The sequence below is a fragment of the Drosophila miranda genome, chromosome XL (genome assembly GCF_003369915.1).
Source record: "Drosophila miranda strain MSH22 chromosome XL, D.miranda_PacBio2.1, whole genome shotgun sequence".
Lineage (NCBI taxonomy): Eukaryota > Metazoa > Arthropoda > Insecta > Diptera > Drosophilidae > Drosophila > Drosophila miranda.
This window is the reverse complement of record NC_046673.1, coordinates 7,568,725-7,590,501: the sequence shown is the minus strand read 5'-3', so window position 1 is coordinate 7,590,501 and position 21,777 is coordinate 7,568,725. Positions and strand designations below refer to the sequence as shown.

Below are 21,777 nucleotides of genomic sequence, written 5' to 3'. Positions count from 1 at the left end.
CAGCCAGCCAGCCCATTCACCCACTACTCATCGGAGCTGAGCTTATCATTTACACTTAACGGCTCAGCAGCTCAGCAGCACAGCGCGGGCTCGGGCTCGGGCCACCCTGGCACGTGCCGGGGCATTATTAACCGCAAAATGCTCATAAAGGATCAATTTGTGCGCACACGTGTCGGGATAATGCCCCATGCACTCTTCTTCCTCGTACAGTCCGAGTGGACTGGGGCTGGCCAGGGCCTGGCAGGGCAGAGGAAGACAAAGCGTGAAGTGTACATAAATCAAAGCAACGGCTGCCAAATGGACAAAGATGATGACAGACCCGCCTAAGGGGCATGCAGCAGACAGACAGACAGACACGAGCTGCACTTGGCCCCGAAGAATATGCAATTTAAAGTGTCGCCATCTACACAATGGAAATCATTAAACATGCAAAGGACCAAAGGACCAGACCCTAGGACTGCGAGTGTGAAGTAGAGGAAGCTCCTGCGATTTATGGCCGCCGATGGAGAAGGAGTAGGGTTTGGTTTAGAGAAGGAGAATGATTTGGTTTTCTACTCAACGAAAAATACAAGTTTACCTCAAAAGAATGTGGAGTAAACCATCGAAAAATTTGTGTTGTATGATATATCATAATAATATAATGCTAATATTTGATAATAATATTTGATAGCTGCCCTTTCCCGGCAGTGAGGTTCTTAGAAAACCTGGTCCACGAGGTACAAATGTACATAGCTGCCCTGGATGGCAGCCACCTCCCCTCTCGCAGCTTATATAATTTTATAACAATTTATATAAATCACTAAACGAACGACTGAATTATATAAATGTGCATTTTCTATACTACTCGCCATGCTTTCGTATAGGATCGGCGCTGTATTAATTAAGCGTCGTTCGAGGTATAATTTTTTTTAATCTCTGGATAAACGGCGAAGGCTCCCGAAATCACATACCGTGAATACTTCGGATGTATTCACATACAGTGCCCCACAGCTTTTTAATATATAAATATGTATATAATAATATATATTATTAAATAAATGGTTAATAAATAAATATGTATAGAATGGAAGGCGGATACCCGAAAATTACATCTGATTAAGTCCGCAAAATTAGGTTTTTCCATTTGATTTTTTGGTAGAGATCCACACACATACTATACGTAGTAATGTAGAAAATATGAGTACATATTTACCTAGTAGAATGGGAAAATAAATAGAAAAAACTGTATGTTCCAAAATTTATTTGACTTGTGAGACTTGGCTTCTAGAACTGTTGCATGCAATAATCTGTGAGTCACTGTATGTACATAATACCAAAACCGCTTTGGTTATCGATATCTTTCAGGGCTGCTTTTGAGATGCTCAAATTTTTTACTGAACTCAACCAAATTTGACCTCTTATTGTGTAGAGAGATGGTAAAACTAATTAATGGGGGAAAAGAGGGAAAAATCCCAAGCGGTAACCCAGCAATATTGACAGTCGCCTCTATCTAATATAACCAAACTTTTTCAATAAAATATACTAGAAAAAAAAATCACGGTACGTGATTCCGGGAGGTGAAGCCTTCGCCGTTTATCCAGAGACTTAAAAAAAATTATACCTCGAACGACGCTTAATAAACGTTCCTTTACGAATTAAATATAAAAAAATATATTCTATTTAGTTTTGACTTTTCGTAAGTTTCGTAAAATAAATAGCGCAAAAAATGATTATTTTTGTATTTGAAAGCTTCTTCTTTCCTAGACGATAGGCTTTAAAACTAGGTGAGCTACTAGGTACTAAAGTTTTATGGAAAAACGTAGGCTTACCTCTGAAAGAAAACATACAAATTTAAGACCATATTTTTATTAAGTTCATTAAATTAAGTTTATTGATAGCTGTATGACATTTGACTTTGCCTTATTGGAAAAGAAGGGAGTGAAAGCGAGAGATATTTATGCGTCCAGTTGGCTTTCCAATTTTGTCACAAATAGTGCCTCAGATAGTCCGGGACACTTGTTTAGAGACGGCTAAGAACACTAATTTTGAGTTTTGTCTATCATGCTATTCCTCTCTTCGCAGCCTGTTCCAAGCTCTTAACCAACACTTAAAATGTTACACGCGAGTGCCCATATTGAAATCTGACATTGGCAAATGTCAACTCGACACGTGGTCTCGCTGAAAATCTGTATTGTGTGATAGTTTGTATAAACAAATGCGATAATGAGCTCGTTTGGCTATTTCGACACGATCGCCCATCTTATTTCGCCGATTCGGCCGACTAGGCAGCACGTGTTCATATACCTGAATCTAACGCCAGAGAAGAAGGATGCAATCAATGAGAGCTACATTTCCGAGGCAGATGGCTACGGGGTTCAAGTTCAGCTCTACATTCGGGAAGGTTCCTCCGCCCCAACGAACACTTTTCCCCACAACCTGGTCGTCCAAGTGAACGCACAGCCGTGTGTCTTGCCTGAAAATGTGAGTCTGGTCCGTCGTAGCTCTTTCAGTAAACTATTTTATGTTTTATTTCCCGACAGACCCAGCCCATAGACATTACCGCCAATTTGATACTTGAGCAGTCGCACAACTTCAACGAAATTTCGGTGAAATGGTCTTCTGACGACAGTCGCATCTTTTTTATTTCAGTGCTTTTGGTCAAAAAGCCTTCCGTCAATCAACTGGTAGATCTCATAAGGAACGGACGCATAATGGAAGCAGAGAGTGTTCAAAAAATGTGTATGTTGGTACGGACTTGTGTCAATTTTGAGCTAGCTAAATATTCAGATAGTTTTGGTAGACGATGCCGTCCGCTTGACGCCCAACATGCCCACGATGATCTCCCTCATTTGTCCGGTGGGAAATAAGAAGATTCAGGTGCCGTGTCGCGGGCTGAACTGTTCGCACTTTCTGTGCTTTGACGCCGGTGCTTACCTCGAAATGAACAAGCGTCAGAAGACCTGGGAGTGTCCAGTGTGCCACAAGGGGGCCCCTTTTGAGGATCTCGTTATAGACGGGTATGTAAACTCTTTCATTCATTGATTATGAGGAAATTCTGTTTCATTTTTCAACAGCTATTTTAATCATATCCTTAATTCGGGGCTACTGGAGAATGGCGACTTTGAGATACTGGTCTACAAGGATGGCTCGTGGTGTGCTCCAAGATTATTACTCCACGAAAATGTTCTGCCCATTACATATATTACAAAAACATCACTAACCAATATTGAAAATGATATTCCACATTAAATGTGAGATCTGATAATATTAATATCGTTTCATATCCATTATTTGTACATCCATTTTCCATACAATGTGCCTGCAAAATACATATACTCATACCATAGCATACACAAATGTATGTATATTTTTTTAAGGAATAAAGATGTCGGAATCGCTGGGATAATCACATGTGATTTCGTCGCTGAACCGTTTGAAACCGCAAGGGCGACACCCATCCAAAGTGGCGACCCACCGGAGCAACCCTTGTTGATTTTCCTGCTTAACCGAATTGTGGTTGCTGGCGGCTGCTGGCGCTGTGGATGCTGCTGTGGCTGGTCCACCCACAAAAATGTGCGGCTAATTGGATGTCTATGTATGGCGGGAAGCGGATTGCTCTGCCTGACTGGGCGGCTGGAGTGGGAGTGTGTTTGTGTGTGTGTGTGTGTTTGTGTTTGTGTGGCAGGTCTTTGACAGTCGGCGGCTGATTTCCATGCAAATTGATGTTACAGCACAGTAAGCAGGCAATATTTCTGCTTCATTTCATAAATGCGTCCAGGGCCAATACACCAGTCCCCAATCGCAAGTCCCCAACGGCATCCATCCATCAGCTGGCAAAGTTTGCATATCAAACGTTTCCACGAGGAGGCTGGGATGTCATTGCTGCTGGTGCTTATGATGGTGACGATGACGGCAATGGCGATGGCGATGGCGATGACGATGACGGCAGTGGCATTGGCAATGGTGAGGCGGCTGTTGACGTGTTTGCTGCTCTTCCTTAATTTATACATGAATCTACAGCCAATTTGTTTAACTCGCAATTTCGGTTCAATTTATACATATGTATACACACATAATCGAACAAATATCTACATATGTACATATATATGTATGTATGTGCATATGTCCATGTACCTACACACTCTTATAATTATACCCGATACTCTAAATGAGTATTGGGGTATATTAGGTTTGTGGTAAAAGTGGATGTATGTAACGTCCACAAGGAATCGTTTCCGACCCCATAAAGTATATTCTGTGATATGTCACTGCTACAAGTATATTTCAAAACTTTTCACCGCCCACTTCCGCCCCCACAAAGGGCGAAAATCTGTGGCATCCACAAATCTCAGAGACTATTAACGCTAGAGTAACCAAATTTAGTATCCGCACTCCTGTTAAATCCCACTATAAAACGTATATCTCAAAATTTCGCCCCACCCCTTTCCGCCCCCACAAAAAACGAAAATCTGTTGCGTCCACAATATTGCAGATTCGAGAAAACTCAAAACGCGCAATCATAGAGAATGACCATATCTATCCGGTTGCTGAATCTGGATCAGATCGGATCATTTTTATAGCCAAAGGGAACAAATCAATTGGCACTGGCTACGCAGCGCCCGACGTCACGCTCAGACTGATTTTCTGTCTCTCTCGCACGCACTCTTTGTCGTGTCGTTTAATATTAACGGCGTCTGCCGGAGGAGAGCCATACTGACTTAGTATCGGGTATAAATGTAGAGTTGCGGTCTCCGCAGCAACTCACAACGTTCCCCCTCGTTTTTATAATCGAATTTTAGCGGATCGAGAGCTGTGATTTTTTCTAAGACATATTAAATTTAATTATATAATATAGCTGTGGTCTCCCCATCAGTCCATGTTATCTAATACATAAAAAAAACGAGGGGGAAAGTTACGAGCTGCTGCTGCGACCGCAACTCTACATTTATACCCGATACAGAGTCAGTATGGCTCTCCTTCTCCAGACGTCGCTAACCGACCATGAAACGTGTGTATTAGAGAGAGACAGAGCGAGATAGAATGAAATTGTTTTCTTCATTTTGGCTATAATAATGATGCGATCTGGTTCAGATTCTGTAGTCTAAAAGATATTGTCATTCTCTATGACTCTGCGTTTTTAGTTTTCCCGTATCTTTAAAATTATAGAGGCCACAGATTTTCGTCCTTTGTGGGGGCGGAAGGCGGCTGGGCGAAATTTTGAAATACACTTGTAACAGTGACATTTTACAGAAGCTCCTGTAGTCTCTGAGCACTAGGCGCTCATAGGGACGGAGAGACGGACGGACAAACAGACAGCCATGGCTCAATCGACTCGGCTATTGATGCTGATCAAGAATATATATACTTCATGGGGTCGGAAACCCTTCCTTCTGCACGTTACACACATCCACTATCACCACAAATCTAATATACCCCTAACTAATTTTGATTATCGGGTATAATAAAATGCAGTAAATCTTGGCATATCAAAGAAATATTCTGGTTCCTTTTAGGTGATCATTTGCTTGAGCTTATACCAACGATTTGTTGCCTTCTTATATCAAATACATACAATATCTTCTTTCTACACCATTAAAGACGATTTTCAGTTTTTGCTAAGACATAGAAAACTGTTCGTACCAAGAAAGTTTTAGCTATAAAGAGGCGAGTGTTTTCTGTGTCGTTTCTAATGTTTTTAACAAGCCGTAGGTTCTACCTACTATTATAATGTGATCATTTTATTCCAGATTACTTGCCTTTGTTGCTGACTTAATTTGGCTGATATTTGAAATAGATATATGTATCAGTCGATCAATACCCCTGACGCTTTTCAAGGATGAGGAAATCCTATTAACTGGCTTCAAAAAAATACAGTATTCCTGTGAGCAGAGGCAGAGTGACACTAAATGTGGCTACCGACAAGCAAAAGAGACGTCTTTCCCCTAAAACTGCAAAAATACAATACAAGCTAATTTCCTTCGCACTGTATGTACTATAATTCAATCGTCCATCTTTTCCAGAATAATTTGAGAATTTTGTGCTTCTGGATCGCTTCTTAAAATCGTGGTACTCCAGCCCTGTGAAAACATTTCTTTGGTCTTTATCCACTTACTGAAACTGGAAAAATACTGTCCATTAAAATATCTCTAAACTCTAATCAACAGACAGACACGGGCCTCCATTCTCGTCTATGTTCTAGACCATGCATCCGCTTCTCTGATGTTCATAATAAATACATCCTTGATCAGAATTAACTAACGAGTCTTTATAACCATGAATGAATGAATGAATTTATGTAGATCTATCTGTGTTGTATTCTATCGTCGAAATTCCAGGGTATCGGATTGGGTAGAGCTTTGTGGCCAATACCAATTTGTGACAATACTATTGTTGGGCTAATGTCCTTTTGCTACCCAGAAGAAAGCCGCCCTTCCGTTCCCGTCACAATTTTTGTTGTTTGGATCAGAAAATTGTTTTAGCTGCTTTTTTATTGATCGCAATAATTAGCAAACGGGCAACCTACTGAAACAGCGATCGTGTTTAATTGAGCGTGCCCCGGCAAGGCCAGAGAGTTTCTGTTTTGTGTCATTTGTCTTTAATGAAAGGTTGCCCTCTGGCCAAGCCAGACCAGAGACCAGACCAGACCAGAGCAGAGGCAGGCCGCTTATTGTGTTGTTGTCATTGTTTCATTGTCCTACCAAGCGTCTCTTTTGTTTTAAGCCAACAGCAATTTGAACATTGCGGCCAATTTGTCGATGAAGGCGCAAAAACACAAGAAACGGCAGAAACACCGAACAAAACACGCGTGCTGGTGTCCCCATGGGCAGGAACAGGGACAGGCACAGAGACCGGCACAGGGACAGGGACAGGGACAGCAGCGACTGCTGCATACCCTAAACGGCGAGCGATCATTAACCATGAACAGATGCACTCTTCTGACTACTGGTACGGACTATTCCTGGACATGGAACATGGACACGTTTAAGTACATGTTCGACACTATTTTAAGTATGAAAATAATCTACATAAATAATTATTCAAATGTTTCGACTACTGTTTCGTACTAGTTCTTTACTATTTTGGCAACCCAATGAGTAGTTAATATTTACTGATTCGTGGGACGATCAGATCTTACATTTAAAGCGGAGTATCATCGTCAATTCGTAGGACTATGTTTCCTAAACAGAATACGCTAAAGAAATATTTATTGTGAGTCCCGAATAATGGTCCTCAATGCTGTCCTTCAATGCCATTACGCCTAGGAATTCGAGGATTGGTCATCGCTCTTCAAAGAATACTCACGGCCCCACTTAGCGTGGGTTTCGATGGGTTCTACTCTACCTTGGTTGGCCGTTTTTCGCCCTCTCGGTCCTCTGGGTCGCTGCCAGTCAGCTGTCCGGGTATCCTTGGCTCTGGACTTCAAGGATCGTTTGGCTGGTCTTGCCTGCAGCGCTGCTTGCATGCGAGCACGCAAGGCGTTTGGGCCGGTGAGGCAGGGGGGAGGGGACATGGTCAAAGCTGTTCAAGACAACCTTTCCTGTCCTGTTCCCCCCGTCCTCGCTGTCCCGACTGTCCCGGCTGTCCCGGCTGTCCCGGCTGTCCTGCTGTTTTGGCCAACTGGTGGCCAACGCCAGTTATTCAATATATCAACTTTTTGGCCTAATAAATGCACTAATTGCGGTTAAATGCATTTTGCATGCAATTATTATCATTAGGGGTTGGCTCGCACGTCGTCGTCTCATTCCTCTCCCTCTCCCCTGCCATGCCGCCACCCTCCATCGTTTGTAAATTGTTTCTGTTGGTCATTATTTTAATTGCCCCCGGGGCACGTTGGTGGCAAACCCACCCCCACCCCCAACCATTACCCCAAGGAGCGATGCTTTATTTTCAGATTATTATCTTTTATTTAGACAAAAAATTATATATAGACAAAAAAAATTCGAATACTTTACATATTACAATTACAACGATTATAGAACTAAGCTAAAAAAAATTTCTTTCAAATTTCTACCCGAACGTTAACATTTAGTTGTTGCTGCTGTTGTTGCTGTTGTTTTTGTTGGTAATAATACATTTTGTGGTTAGGCTTTTGCTTTCTTTTTTTGGCTGCTAATTTTTACAACATTCAAATAAATTAATAGTATTCTACATCATCTACACATAGTATAAAAAGAGTTGTTTTGTGAATAAATTACTTAGATCAAATCAAATAAATAAGGCAAGCACACACACACACATATACGGTTATATACACACAGACACGCACGCACACAGAGAAAAGCGCAAGGGCCAAGGGCCGGAGGGTTATGCGGAGCTGTGGATTCGCGATCCGGAGACTATTCATGAATTCAAATCATTTGAATTGTGGGATTTTAAATTGTCTTTAACGAAGCAAGTTTTTCAAAACGAATCGAAGCCATTAGGCAATGGCTTGGAATATATGAAAAATGAATATAAATGGGAGCATTGTTGGGAAATAAATATAAAAATGTCCAGGAAATACATAAAGATATGAGCATTATGATCTTATAAAAGGTAAAGCACTCGAATTGTATTTGCATTTGAGCTTTGTGTGGCTTCACGATGGATAAACCATCATGATGGGAATAAAATATCACGATCCGACACCGCATAACCCCACTAATACACACAACACATACAGATACGAATGCGGGATACAAAAGCACACATAAAACACACACACACACACACACATATGTAAGTACATGTCCTTTTAGCTCTCCGAAAGCGCTGCTTCCTCTCAGACCTGGATCTGATCCTCGTCGTCCGACTGGGCCTGCGAGCAACTGTCCACCGAGCGTCCCGGCGGACTGCCCGGATTGAGCGTGGGACTCGGCGTCGAGGGCGGATGCGGTGGCGATGCAGATGCGGAGGCGGGTACGCCGAGCATGGGCGGGCTGCTGGCCAACGGCTTGAGTGGGCCGCCAGGGGCCGGGACTGAGGACGCTGGCGGCGGACCATTGGCGGCGGCTGCGGCAGCTGCTGCATTCTGGTAATAGCTGCTCAGGGACGACAGCGAGCTTGATGCGGACAGGTGGGAGAAGGGGGCAGTGGAGGCGGAAGCGAGCGGACCGACACTGGGCACGCCGGCGTACAGGTTGTAGGGCAGGGGCTTCTGCATGGCGGCGGCAGCGGCTGCCTGGCGGTAGTAGATGTCGATGCTGGTGTGAGGCGTTGGCCCGTGCGCGGCGGCCGCAGCGGCCCCAGCGCCGGCCGCTGCCGCATACGGCCAGGCGCCCAGGTACGGAGATCCCCCGTACAGCCGCTGGAAGGCCGCAAAGTTTCCGGCCTCGGCGAGCAGCTCCAGACCCACCGCCGTCTGGCGCTTCCACTTGGTTCTGCGTGGAGCAAAGGAGAGAGAGAGAGAGAGAGACTGCTTTAGGGTGTTGCTCGCATCGGGGTCACCAGGTGGGGAGAACTACCTTCTGTTCTGGTACCAGGTCTTCACCTGGCAGTCGCTCAGATCCAGCTTGTGGGCCAGCTCCTGGCGCTCTTGAACGCTCAGGTACTTCTGCCGCTCGAAGGACTTCTCCAGCGTCTGTAGCTGGTGGTCGGTGAAGGCGGTGCGGGCCTTGCGCTGCTTTTTACTTAGTCCGCTCATGTCATTGGTGGAGCCGCTCTTGATGCTGTTACCATCATCGTCCTTGCCGCCTAGAAGAAAGAGTCGAGCATTATAACAAATACAAACATACATGATTCGAGGATCGACAACATTTATCCATTAAAATAATACTGATATAATAATGATCTCTTGTAAAAACCCCCTTGATGTGTTTTTGGAACAACGCTTTTCATACAAAAGTTTCCCAAGCAATTCATGTAATTACATTAGATGCAATTGTCAGCCAGTCACTACAATCTTCTACAAGGTGATGCCATTTAAAGGTCTAAAAGGTTGTACGAGTGTTCATTTGATCCAAAGTCTGCCACTCAAATTCGAATTAATCATCTCATCCTTCGATCTATGAAGGGAAGGTCCTACTTGGGCCAGCCAGTTTACGGGAAATGTGTGTATACTCGTAGTTCATGGCCAGCCTTCGCATCCCGGGGCCAGTCGCAGTGGCAGTTGCAGTTGCAGTTACAGTTAGAGCCTCGTTTATGGCCACGCAATTGCCGCTTCCGCTCACAAAGCGGTTGCCCTCCGTCCTGCCCCGCATCGGCGCTTCGTGTGTGCAAGTGTAATAAAAATGTGTAGCAAAATGTCTAAACTTGCCCCAGCAGAGAGGGAGCGTGCTCACCCCTTTGCCGTCGTCTGAGAGGATTCTTTAGGCCCGCTTTTCCACCTTTTCCGCGAGTTCCGCGAGTTCCGCGAGTTCCGAAGCCGCGGGGCAAGGCGCTGCTCGTTTGCCTTTTAGTACATAGAATTTATGTAAATTCATCCGATTGCGGTTCGCCGATAAGCGAGAGCCAGTTTTTTGGGCCACGGTCAGGAGGGGCTCCTCACGCGGAAAACTCTCAAGCGTTAAATTATTTAAAACGAAAATTTGCCAAGTGCCACACTCGGAGGCAGTCAGAGTTGCTCAGCGCGGAGTGGCGGGGTGAATGGGCTCAACGAAAGACGAGAGGGGGCTCTGCTCTGCTCTGCAGAGGCAGAAGACGTTGAAGAAATCAGTTTTTTGCCAGAATTTGAAATATCTTTCAATTGATATTATGGCTAGTTTTAGAATTATTTCCAAATTGAAAATTAGTCCCCATATGGCCTAGAGGGAACCCCCTAAACAGATAAAACTAAGACGATAAATGCCTAATTGCAACGATAAATAAGCGACAATAATGCAATTGAATAAAAGTCATTTACAATTACAGCAAATTACTCACGAATGCTGGAATTGCCGCCTCGTTAGTTTATTGATTTGCAGGCGATAATTTGCCGAGCAGCTGATTGACATTTCAGAGAAAGCGTTTTCGCAATTAAAACAAACACTAAAGGTCAATTAATCGCAAACAATACTCGTTGCCATCAGAAAAACACTAATTGAATTACTATAGACCCGGACAATTCCGAAAAATATTTTTTTAAATTCAAATTATCAATATTTTTGTCCTTTGACTTTTTTTTGTCGTAGTTTCCTCGATCTCAATTGAATGAAAATTATAATGGCAATTGCCTCTTCCATCGGCAATCGAGCGACGAATTCAGACGAATTGATGGATTCCAGCTTTCTCTGCCTGGAGGCGAATCATTTAGTCCCAGAGAGAGAGCGATAGAGAGAGAGGGGGCAGTGCAGTCCCAAAGAGTGAGAGGGAGTAGTGGACGCGACTACCGTTTATAAAATTGCAATTGGCAACAGGAAATTGCCGTAATAAATGCCACAAAACAGAGACCAGATGCAGCCGGCCTGGCCCAAAGAGCAGTGCCAGAGAGCCAGATGAGCGGCGAGCGAGTGGAGATCGGAGTGGAGGGGAGTGGAGTGGAGTTAGGGGTGTGGGGTCTGGGGATGAGCAAACAGACTGCAACATTTTTATCTGTTTTGCTGTTGTCGTTGCAACAGCAATAACTGCTGCCATGGGGCATCTATTAAAAGGGTTAAATGCATTTTTATAACAATTTCCACAATTAAATGATTGTCAGGGACGCAGAGAGGCCATGTGTGGGGCAGTGCGTGAGAGAGGTACACACACAGATAGAGAGAGGAACCGCCAGATAGAGAGAGAGAGAGAGACATGTAATTATTTGAGATTTGTTTTTTGCTGCGTTTTTAAACAGCATTTTGTTGCTGCTTTCCCCCAGAGAGCCGCCAGCTCTGCCCTACCCCTCGAAAAAGGCCACGCCCCCCACTCTGCCATAATGGGCTGTTGCAGTGCAGGTGCATGCCCAACGGGCGGACTGGGGAGCCAGAAAGGGGGGGCCTCAGAAGCTTCGCAATGACGCAAACAAAGCGTGAAAATGTACGTTTTTTTTTTGTTTTTGTACCACAGCCGCAACATCAGGTGGAAAAACTACCAAAGCGGCAGACTCGAGAATGTAAAACGGTCATGCAATCGTTTTTACAGTTTGTTTTCCAAAGCGACATCAAAACAACGCGCGCGCGCACCCACAGCCCCAACGGCCCCAACAGCCCCAACAGCCCCAACAGCCCCCCCTTCCCCATGGGCCGGAAAATGCTCTTACAAGCGCCTCACGCCTAACAAAAGATTTAGGCAACGAACTTGAATCTCCGGTATGTACTTGGGCCTCAATTGATTTAGTTTTGATTTCCATACAGCACTTACTGAACTACAGTGCGTTTCGAAATCATAAACTCGGGCTTTGACCGCAGGGAAACTACTCAAATCGTACGAGCAGAAGGTTTTAATTGAAGTCAAGCAAAATATACAATTGGGTTTCCTTTATATTCAGCTCAAGGTACTGCAGATGGTCTATAGCGTTATTATTATTTTAAAAAAATATAAAACTAGCACAGACTGTATTTGGGAGAGCTCTCTGGGAGAGCTATTTGCTGTAAAAAGCTCTCTGATGACTCCAACTTCCATGCTAGATATTATAGATATAGAAACCACCTTCCCGGTACACGGCAAACCCTGAATACATATATCTAAGGTTACTATTTCACTACTATTTACCCATTTCACTAGGTTTTCCAACTACTACTTCATCGAAGTTATCAGGGTCATGTTTTCCATTAATATTTCTTTTCTTCTAGTACAAGACTGTTCTGAGGACTATTTGAAACTTAAAAAATTACATCACAAAAATGACACTCCATCAATAATGCGGCTATCTGCAGGTTGTTCCCCCCCCCCCCCCCCCCCCCCCCCCCCCCCCCCCCCCCCCCCCCCCCAGTCCCCAAATAGTACAGAGGCTCACCTCACCATTACTACAAACGCTGTGATCGTCCATGTGTCCGCTGCCACTGCCGCCGGCGCCGCCATTGCGGCTGCCCGCCTCATCGCTGTCGCAGTCCTCGTTCTCCTCGTGGTAGTCACTGCTATCGTCCAGCTCTGCGCCCGTCGGTGCACCCACAGCTCCGCCACCCACTCCAGGGCCCACTCCAGCTGCGGCTGCTGCCGCTGCTGCGGCTGCGGCGGCGGCTGCTGCTGCTGCATTGTTGCGTGCTGCGGCGGCGGCGGCGGCTGCCGCGTAATGCTGCTGCATGGCCGCTGCATACTGGGCTACGTTGAGGCCATTGGAGCCCATTTGGGTGGCGGCGCCACCGCCACCACCACTGCCGCCACCGCTGCTGCCGATGCCGACCGACGGGGCGAAGTGGTTCAGCTTGGCGTGCGGATGATGCACCAGCGCATGCGGATGCGGATGCGGATGCTGGTGCGAGTGCTGGTGGGGATGCGGATGTGGGTGATGTAGTGGCAGAGGGGCGGCCACTGTCGGTGGTGCTGCGACGGCTGCAGGTGGTCCAGCTCCCGCTCCCGCTCCCGCCACCGCTACCGCTACCGCTGATCCCCCCGATGCTGGCGGGGCTATCGCTGTCTCCAGGTGCTCCAGGTCGTTGTTGTTGCTGTTGCTGTGGCTGTGGGTGGGACTGCTGTCCCCGCTCGAGCTGGAGTTGTTGTTGTTGTGGCTGCTGCTGTTGTTGTTGTTATTCTGGTGGTGGTGGTGCTGCTGCTGCTGCTTGTAGAACGCGGCCGCTGCACTGCCCGCCAAGATGTCGTTGATCATGAACCGGGAGCGATTCGGCTTGAGGTTCGACGAGGTGGTCGACATGTTCACCGCCGGCGGCTGCAGGACCGGGTAGTGGTGGTGCAGCGGGTGGTGGGGGTGGTGGGGGTGGTGGTGTTGGTGGTTCAGCTGGTGGTGGGCCAGCGCGTGCAGCGGGTGGGGCAGTCCGTGCAGCTGATGGTGCAGCTGTGGATGGTGCACTGGGGGCGTCTCGCTGGGCGACTGGGTGAGTATGCCCATCGAGTCTTTCATTTCCTTAGCACAAAACACACGCTTTTCGATTTTCCGCGCTTCCCGCGTCTCTTCTCCCCCCCGCTCAAGTTCCACTTCACTCCGCGTCCGGCCACACGTTTTGGGGGCCCAGAAACAAACAAAAAATTCCACCGACTGCTCTGTCACGCTCACTGTTTTTGGACCTCTGGGACTGCGCTCTGGGCCTGGGCCTTAGAGTTTATTTCGAGTCTTTTCCGTCTGCGGCGGTGGAAACGTCGTGCGCGCTGTGGCTGCCAAAACGAGACTGAACCGCACCTGCGAGCGCAGCCTCAGCCTCAGCCTCAGCCTTTGCCTCTACCGCTGCCGCAGTCCGGTCTCGGTCTCAGTCTCGCTTTTCAGTCAGGGCGGTAGCGGCAGAGCCGACGGCGGCGGCGGCGTCGGCAACAATTTTGCCACTTTGTCATAGGTGGGGTGGTGGCTTTGGCATCCAGCAGCAGCGGTGGTGGCTCTTTGCCCAGGCCCGGGCTGGAGCGAGAGCGAGAGCGCTGTAGTGCTTGACGTGGCTCAGTCTCTCTCTCCGTTTGCGTGTTGCCGTCTCATTAGCCGTCCTGCTCTGGCTTAGGCGCCATGTTGTGAGCGAGCTGCTGGCCGGTGAGCGGCGGCCGAACCCACCACGTCGACCGAGCTCTGAGCCGTGGTGGGTTTCGCTCTCTCTCTCTCTCGGTCTCTTGGACTCAGTTTTTATGGCAAGTCGTCGGCGAAACTGTGGCAAATGTCGGTCAAATGCCCTCGGAGCTATAATAATGGAACGATTGGAGTCTCTTCCTCTGCTTCTTCTGCAGTCTTCTCCTGCATCCATCACATCTCCTTCATCTGCTTCTATCTGATGATTTTGGATGATTGCATGGAGTGGGCGGGTCAGTGCCGGGGCATCAAAATGGCGCTATAACGGGGACGAGGAGTATTTGGGTTCAAACTGTAGTTTGATAAATATCGGAAAACTTGTTTGAATTATCCGATGAGGATTCGACATTAAGGTCTATGGTTTAATACGAACTATAACTTGCTTTAAAGATTTTTAAATAAATTTTGTTGTTTTTTTTTTGGAATTACTTTGTCTAGTTATATTCCATTTAAATTATTCGGGTATTTTGCTAGGTAATATGCATTCTTCGTCCTGCTCTCTCCTGCCTCGCAACAATATTTTTCTTGAAAGGCAGCCAAGAAATGATTTTTCGATTTGCGGATGCTGATATCTGATCTGAATCTGAACAAAGAGAGTCAATAAATGTGTTAATATTAACTGGCAAACAAAACAGACTAATTATGCAGATGAACATGGTCTGATCAATAGATATGATATCACATGATAGATAAATATGCGGCTGGATGGATTCGGACAACTGTTAAACAGTTCGCAGAAGAAAGAGGGGTGGGAAGAGGAGGCTTCCTGCAGCGACCGGAAAATACGGTCCGCCAACTGCTTGCCCAAGAGCATAGCCTGGCAACTGTCCAGGCAGCAGGGCGGTGGTCAGCGGCATAAGGCAGAAGGCAGTAACCATCGAGTGACTGGTAACTGGTAGCTGGTCAATGGCGGAGACAACTGCGCATTGCGGTTTGGCCGCAGTTTTTACGAGCAGTACATTTGTTTTCCACATTTTGCTGGCTCGTAGGAGCTGGGAGCTGGGAGCCGGGAGCTGCTGTTGTGCGAGCACAATTATTATAAGCATTCAATTGGAATTGCTATTTGGCATTGGCATTGGCATGGGCATAGGCATTGGCCCTGCTATTCGCATTCACATTCGGATTCGACCGCAGAACGCAAAACGCAAGCGAAGGGAGTGGAGGAGGGCGACCACAGGATATGCGACCTGGTCTGCCAATTATATGCATTTAAGTGCAATAACCGTCATCAGGACGAAGGACACCGACACGGACACGGACACGAATGGCTCAAACAACGGTTCGATTGACTCCGCCAAGTCGCCTCCGACTCCAACGCCGGCTCTGATGCCGACTCCTTGGGCCCTGTGCGCCGCATTTGATGCTTGAGCAGAGACCAGACTCTAATTATTTTAATGCTCCTCGCAATTGAAGCGCGCGCTTGCGTCCTTCCTCCTGCTCCTTTGCTTCTGCTCCCGTTCCCGCTCTAATTTCGTTGCACCTCACCACTAATGACCTACGCAGCTCACCTGACCCCCGACCCAACTCCAACCCCCAACCACAACCCAGGGCGAACTGAACCGAACCGAGCCGACCTTTTTCCCGGTCCGCACTCCCGGAATCAATACCAATCAAACGTGCGCCGCTCTCGACAAATTGTATTTCCACTACCCCCTCCCCCGTTCCCCGTTCCCGTTCCTCTTCCGCCCGTGAGAGAAGCAATTAGTCCTTGGCCAACATGTGGCCACAAACCGAACCGAACCCAGCCAAAGAAGAGCCGAGCTATTGGCGTGAAATTTTAATTGCCATCTCGTTGTCTGGGTGCATGGTGCATGGTGCATGGTGCATGGTGGATGGGGCAGAGCTGCCAGCTAGTCGCCACAGAGCCTGGGCTGAGGCAGAGGCAGGGGCATTGTCTTGATGCCATTCCAAGGAAGCTACGCAACGCCTATGTATGTTTTTTCCCAGCTCTTTCAACGTGTCATGGCTCTCGCCCTGTGCACTGTGTGGGAGAATATTTTCCAACAAGGAAGTGACTAGAGATAGAGGAAGAAATTATTTGAATAGATTTGAAACAAAGATCGCCCATCAAGTACGGTTTTGCGAAAGCCTATACCATGAAAGTAGAAACCTGAGTCCTCAGACCTGCTCGCGGTGTAGCGCTTTGTGGCACCCTCACGAGCTAGAGAGATCCTTGAGACTCAGTCAGGGACTCAGATGAAGATCGCTTCATTTGGTATCTTCGAGGTTCCTTGGCCGGAGTTCGGATAGCTCCAAAAAAGGCCCCAGGGAACCGAAGTCATGGCAGTGATACAATAAGTAAAGGACTGTGTGTTTTGGGAACCCATGTCGTTCCATTTAAAATTAAATTTCAATTAAATGGAATTATTTCGACCATATTTAGGCTTATAGTAAAAATCAATTACTATACCTCCCAAAATAGATTTGATTTCGTAAGCGATAATACCAATCATTGAGCTTCGATTGGTGATATTCGAATCTAGTCCCAATCGCAACTTATAAAACTGTCCTTTTTTTATGTGGAAGAGAAACGATGTGAAAATTCAAAGCAAAACTTTGAGCTGGATTTTTTTATTCGTTCTTTAATCCAACAAACAAAAGATGATCGCTTCAGGTACGCTAGAAATAAAAAAAACCTAAAATCAATCGGGGCTTTCCCATACCATTGCCCGGCAATAGATTTTTGTATGTGAATATTACATCCATAAGTAGATGAAGTATCGGAGAAATTGGGACCTCTGGACTGTCGCTTATTCCATTTTCTTGTGCCATTTCCACATTGCCTAGACAGAGACATCCTCTTCTCTAATCAGATAAATACTGGTCAGGATATTATATTCATACCTCTCGATTCGGACCTGTACTACATTGTTTATGGCTACCTTCTTCCTCTTAGGGCGTAGTGGAATTTGACCATGCCTGTCGCTTCTGGCTTCTCTGAGCCTCTCTGGGAGGACACTAAAGGAATGTCCAAATTTCCATTCAACGAAATTCCGAATGAAAAGTTTCCGGCACAAGTCTTCCCCGAAAATGAACTCGAATCACCGATCAACCCACATGCGAGGCCCCAGCGGAATCCCAGCTCCTTTGGCAACCATCACTGCCTGGTCCCCATCTCGGTCCGTCCCTCTTTCTGGTGCGGAATCTTAATCGGCATCTTTGATATTATAATGTTCGTGTTGCTGCGTGGACAAACGTAATAAAATAACTGATCGTTGTCGCTGATAAGTTAATTTACTTTTAATGTGTTGCCCTCGACGAACCCTCGGCGAGCGAGCATCTTGCGACGTGGGGGTAAATGGCTCTGTAGGTGACAAAGGTTCTCGCTGGACCAAGTTCCGTCCGCGGCCAAGACTCAACTCAAGACCAAGACTCTGCTATTCCTTGTTTTGGGCTCTTTTTTTTTATCGGGATCTTACGTTTCACAGGATTTCGGGTATACTGTATTGTTGGAGATGTATGTAACTATGAACTTTTGTGATCAGACTCCTAATACCACGTTTCATTTAATTTCATTGAATGTTTGAAAACCTGGCTTTCGAGCACAGCTAGAGGGTGCTAGAGGGACGGGATTTTGAGTACTGAAAGAATACCGTTGCTGCAGAATCATAAAAAATGATGACTCCCCCTACTCTCACACTCTCTGTTCCTCCACGCTCTTCCCAATGAAGGAGTAACGGCCGGATGATTCTTCGCTGGTGGGAAGCGAGTGATAGATGCAATGGTATGGTAACATCTAGATTTAAGATCATTGGTCATTAGATAGAAAGAGGCTTGACAGTGTTTATGTAATTTACAGCAACGGAGTACCCACTGCTAAGCTGCTCTGAAGATATTCCAACAAAAACTGAAATGAACCCACAAAATACTCAACCCCTGACCTCATCGATCCGCAAGGGTAACAAAATATTCGGTCCCACAGGTAGGCTGCATTTTTTCGTTTTATTTTTAGTTGGTCTCGCTTTTTTTTGTTCGTTGGTCGCGTGTGCCGTCGATGGCCAACCTTGTTGCCAACTGATTTGTCAACAACGTGGCCAACAAAGGTGTTCTCTCCTTCTCTCTGGCGGGGCCGATTTATCGCTGCTCCAGATCAGTCAGCATGCCAGCAACACCAACAACTACAGGATAAACATAAAGCCCCGATTACGATTCCGATACTTGGGCCGACTCTTGGGTCGCCATCCGTCGAAGTCGTTCCAGAGCGGCGCTCGTTTCAAAATTGATGTCGCCGCACTAAATGGATGCTATTTAAATTTTTACTGCCTGCCTGCGACTATAAATCCAATGGATGCCTGGATCCTAGCCAAAAAGAGACGTAAGAAGGCCCAAAGAAGGCAGGGTCTGAGGCTGTGTATCGGGCCTTGGTCGGCTTTTAATGGCTCAGCTTAGCCTGGACGGCTAATCAACACCTCGCTGCGATTGGGGATTGAGGATTGGGGCTTGAGGAGGAGCTATTTGGACTGGTTCTTGACTACACTAGAAGAGAGTTGCACACATGCGAATGGGAATGCTCTCCTGATGGTCGTTATTCATTAAGAGGCCTTGCCTTATCGCCAAAACATTTCCAACTCGAACCAAGTCGAGCCCGGACCAAACAATGTCCATCAATTCTGTCAATATCAATGGCAAACAACACTTTTTGGGATCGTTTCGGGGCAGCTCGTGGCACAAAAACAATTCTTGAGCAAGAAATTTCGTCTGTATCTATTATATTTTGTTAGCAATTTGTAAATAGCCTGAAACTTGTCGATGCCTCCCCGATGCTCTTATCTGGGGATGGGCCTCTTAATTAGGAGAGCAACCGGCTTAAACGGCTCTGCCGGGCGACACTTGCCACATTTGCATTGACCATAAAAACATGCTTATGCATTTCCAAATGCAACCACTTAAATATCGGAGGAGGCAAGAGCCTGCTGGGGCAGAGCCAAGTCGAAACTGTCGACGAAGTGAAAATGTATTTTATGACTCAATTTGGTGCACATAAAACGAACAGGGGGAAAGGGAAATATTTTGTGGCCTAAGCCATTCAAAGTGCAACATTGTCTGGTGGCCGAGAGGTGTGTGTGTGTGTGTGGGACACCGATAACGATGCCGAAGGTGTGATGCACAATGCCACAACTAGGGATGGCAGCGTGATCGGTTGCCTTCGATATCCTATATTCTGTGCAACGCTGGATGACTGTTTGGTGACCTGCCAAGGTTCTCTATATTCCCCTCACCGTACTGTAGCTTCTAGTATTTTGTTTAACATGGTCTCAAGTATCTTTCCATTTATATATGTACATGTATTGACTGTAGTGTAGAAGTTTCTTTATCTCAAGCCCTCTTTGGAGTCGTCACTATCCTCCATGGGGTTCTGTTCCAGGCACGATACTCAACTTCTTTGAGATATCTACAGATTCTGTGATCCGCCCACAATATTCAAGGGTCTTGATCTATTCTCTTCAGGTTTCAACTCACGAATTCCGAATCTCTTGGCAACTGTTGGCACGATGTCATCGCTAGTGGGTTTTTTTCGTTTTTATTTTGGAGTCCGGTGAGTGCCGTTCGATAGTTATTGTTGCTGCTTGGCTGATTGTTGTTAATTTTTATGTGCAATTAATCGGCTACGCGCATTGAGCATTTATAAGCATTTCTCGCGCCAACGGGGCTTGGGGCAGGGATCGCCTTTGGGTTCCCAACAAAAAGAAATTAAGTCGTTTCGAATTAAAGTGAAATGCAAAATGCGCCTGCACCACAGCACCGCTGCACCGTCCCATAAAAAACAGCAGCCGGACCAGCGGCAACATTGTGAGCTCTTCGGAAGGGCTCCGGCTGGGGCTGGGGCTGGGGCAGGGGCAGGGGCAGAGACCTGATGATGGGCCATAAAAGTGGGCAAGGTGTTGATGTTGGAGCCAAGGCAGCTGCTGATCGCTCATTGTCAGTCTCCGAGAAGGTTAACCCTAACCGAAAGTGAGAGATCTCCACTCCCCACTTCCCATTCAGAGGAGGATGCAGTGGCCGTGGCAGATGCCGCACAGATATATCCAGATACCCCGCTGGGCAGCCGCTTAGGAGGATAAACTGCTGAAGGCAGGAACAAGTGGAAGGAAAGCTGCTGGACAATCAGCCACCGGTGGCTCTGGCATAAATGATTTCCGCAAAATGTAGGCCAAGCCCCGATCCTTAATGCCACATTTTAAAGGGCAACAGAATCGAACGCTGTTTTTCGCGAACGCCCATTTGCCCTTGGCCTATGTGAGGTATTCTTTGCCCAAACCACTTGCCACTAGCCACTTGCCCCACCAGGTTCGTTCACCACTCTCTTGCCACTGGTCCAACCTCAGTCGGTGTTCAGACGCAACTACAGAAATTCATATTCGGCTGCTTTTAGGCCTGATTTTTACACCCTTGAAGGGGGTACTCAGATTCAGAGAAGAAAGTAGCCCCGAATCGATATGGGAATGTTCTGCAAACTAGTTTGTCGGCCTTGAAGCTACATATCTGTCTTCAATTTGCACTGATCTCTGCTTCTAAAAGCCTTCCGGATCCGACTCAAGAAGATCGCCAAGGGTATGAAAAGGTTCGGCCACCAAAGCTGGTCTTCTATTCATTCGGTCGGCTCTTGTTCAATTGTTGCACCACCTCCTCTCACATCAACTCGTACCTCACACACACACACACACAGTTGGCTTAATTGCCATGGCCGAAAGTGGCAAAGAAATGCAGCTCACTAATTACAACAACAACAAATGCAGCAGTGGCAGCGGCAGCAGGAGGAGGCAGCAAGAAGGAAGCAGACCAGAAAGCGGCTGCCACAGGAATGAGTCTCAGCCAGCCATGTCGTTCTCTATACGAGTGTACTAGTCTCAGGGTGTGTGTGTGTGTGTGTGTGTGGTGTCCTTCAAAAAAGCCAATTGAAGTGCGGCAACGTTGCATGTGGCTGTCGGCGTTTGGTTAGGCCAGGTCGTACATAGGTATGAAATATATGTAGAATTTTAAAAGTCATAAAATTGCGGAATGTCGCCAATTAAAATTGTTGCACATACACACACACACAGGAAAGAAGGAGTGCGAGTGTGATGGGTGATGGGTGTTCGTGTTGCACATGTGACGTGACATAAATGCATGTCATGTTCGTTGGCTGTTTTCGGTTTCGTGCGCTCAGCATTTCTCCAGCCCCATTTCTTCGTTGGCCAACTGCATGAAGGGGCTAATGGTGGGGCCGGAGGTATGGGACAAGTTCGCGCGCCAAAAACTATGCAACACAATGCGCGCAAATT

General features: G+C 46.6%; 2 protein-coding genes across 3 annotated transcripts; one reads left to right on the top strand and one right to left on the bottom strand.

Moving 5' to 3' along the window:
* The first annotated feature begins 2,060 nt into the window (after positions 1–2,060).
* On the top strand, positions 2,061–3,343 carry LOC108151247 (E3 SUMO-protein ligase PIAS1-like). Its single transcript, XM_017279753.2, has 4 exons — positions 2,061–2,460; positions 2,520–2,718; positions 2,771–2,996; positions 3,054–3,343. Exons 1-4 carry the CDS (start codon positions 2,203–2,205, stop codon positions 3,226–3,228), a joined length of 858 nt encoding a protein of 285 aa, XP_017135242.1. The 5' UTR covers positions 2,061–2,202; the 3' UTR covers positions 3,229–3,343.
* A 4,544-nt stretch (positions 3,344–7,887) lies between these two features.
* On the bottom strand, positions 7,888–14,189 carry LOC108165076 (homeobox protein B-H1). 2 transcript variants are annotated; one of them, XM_017301127.2, is made up of 3 exons: positions 12,814–14,185; positions 9,423–9,651; positions 7,888–9,338 (listed from the first exon to the last, which is right to left on the bottom strand). In XM_017301127.2, the coding sequence occupies exons 1-3, from the start codon at positions 13,868–13,870 to the stop codon at positions 8,741–8,743; spliced, it is 1,884 nt and encodes a 627-aa protein (XP_017156616.1). In that variant the 5' UTR covers positions 13,871–14,185; the 3' UTR covers positions 7,888–8,740. The 2 variants fall into 2 exon arrangements, with proteins under 2 accessions (XP_017156616.1, XP_017156617.1); XM_017301128.2 differs by lacking the exon at positions 7,888–9,338 and having other exon boundaries at positions 9,507–9,651; positions 12,809–14,189.
* Between the last annotated feature and the right edge of the window lie 7,588 nt (positions 14,190–21,777).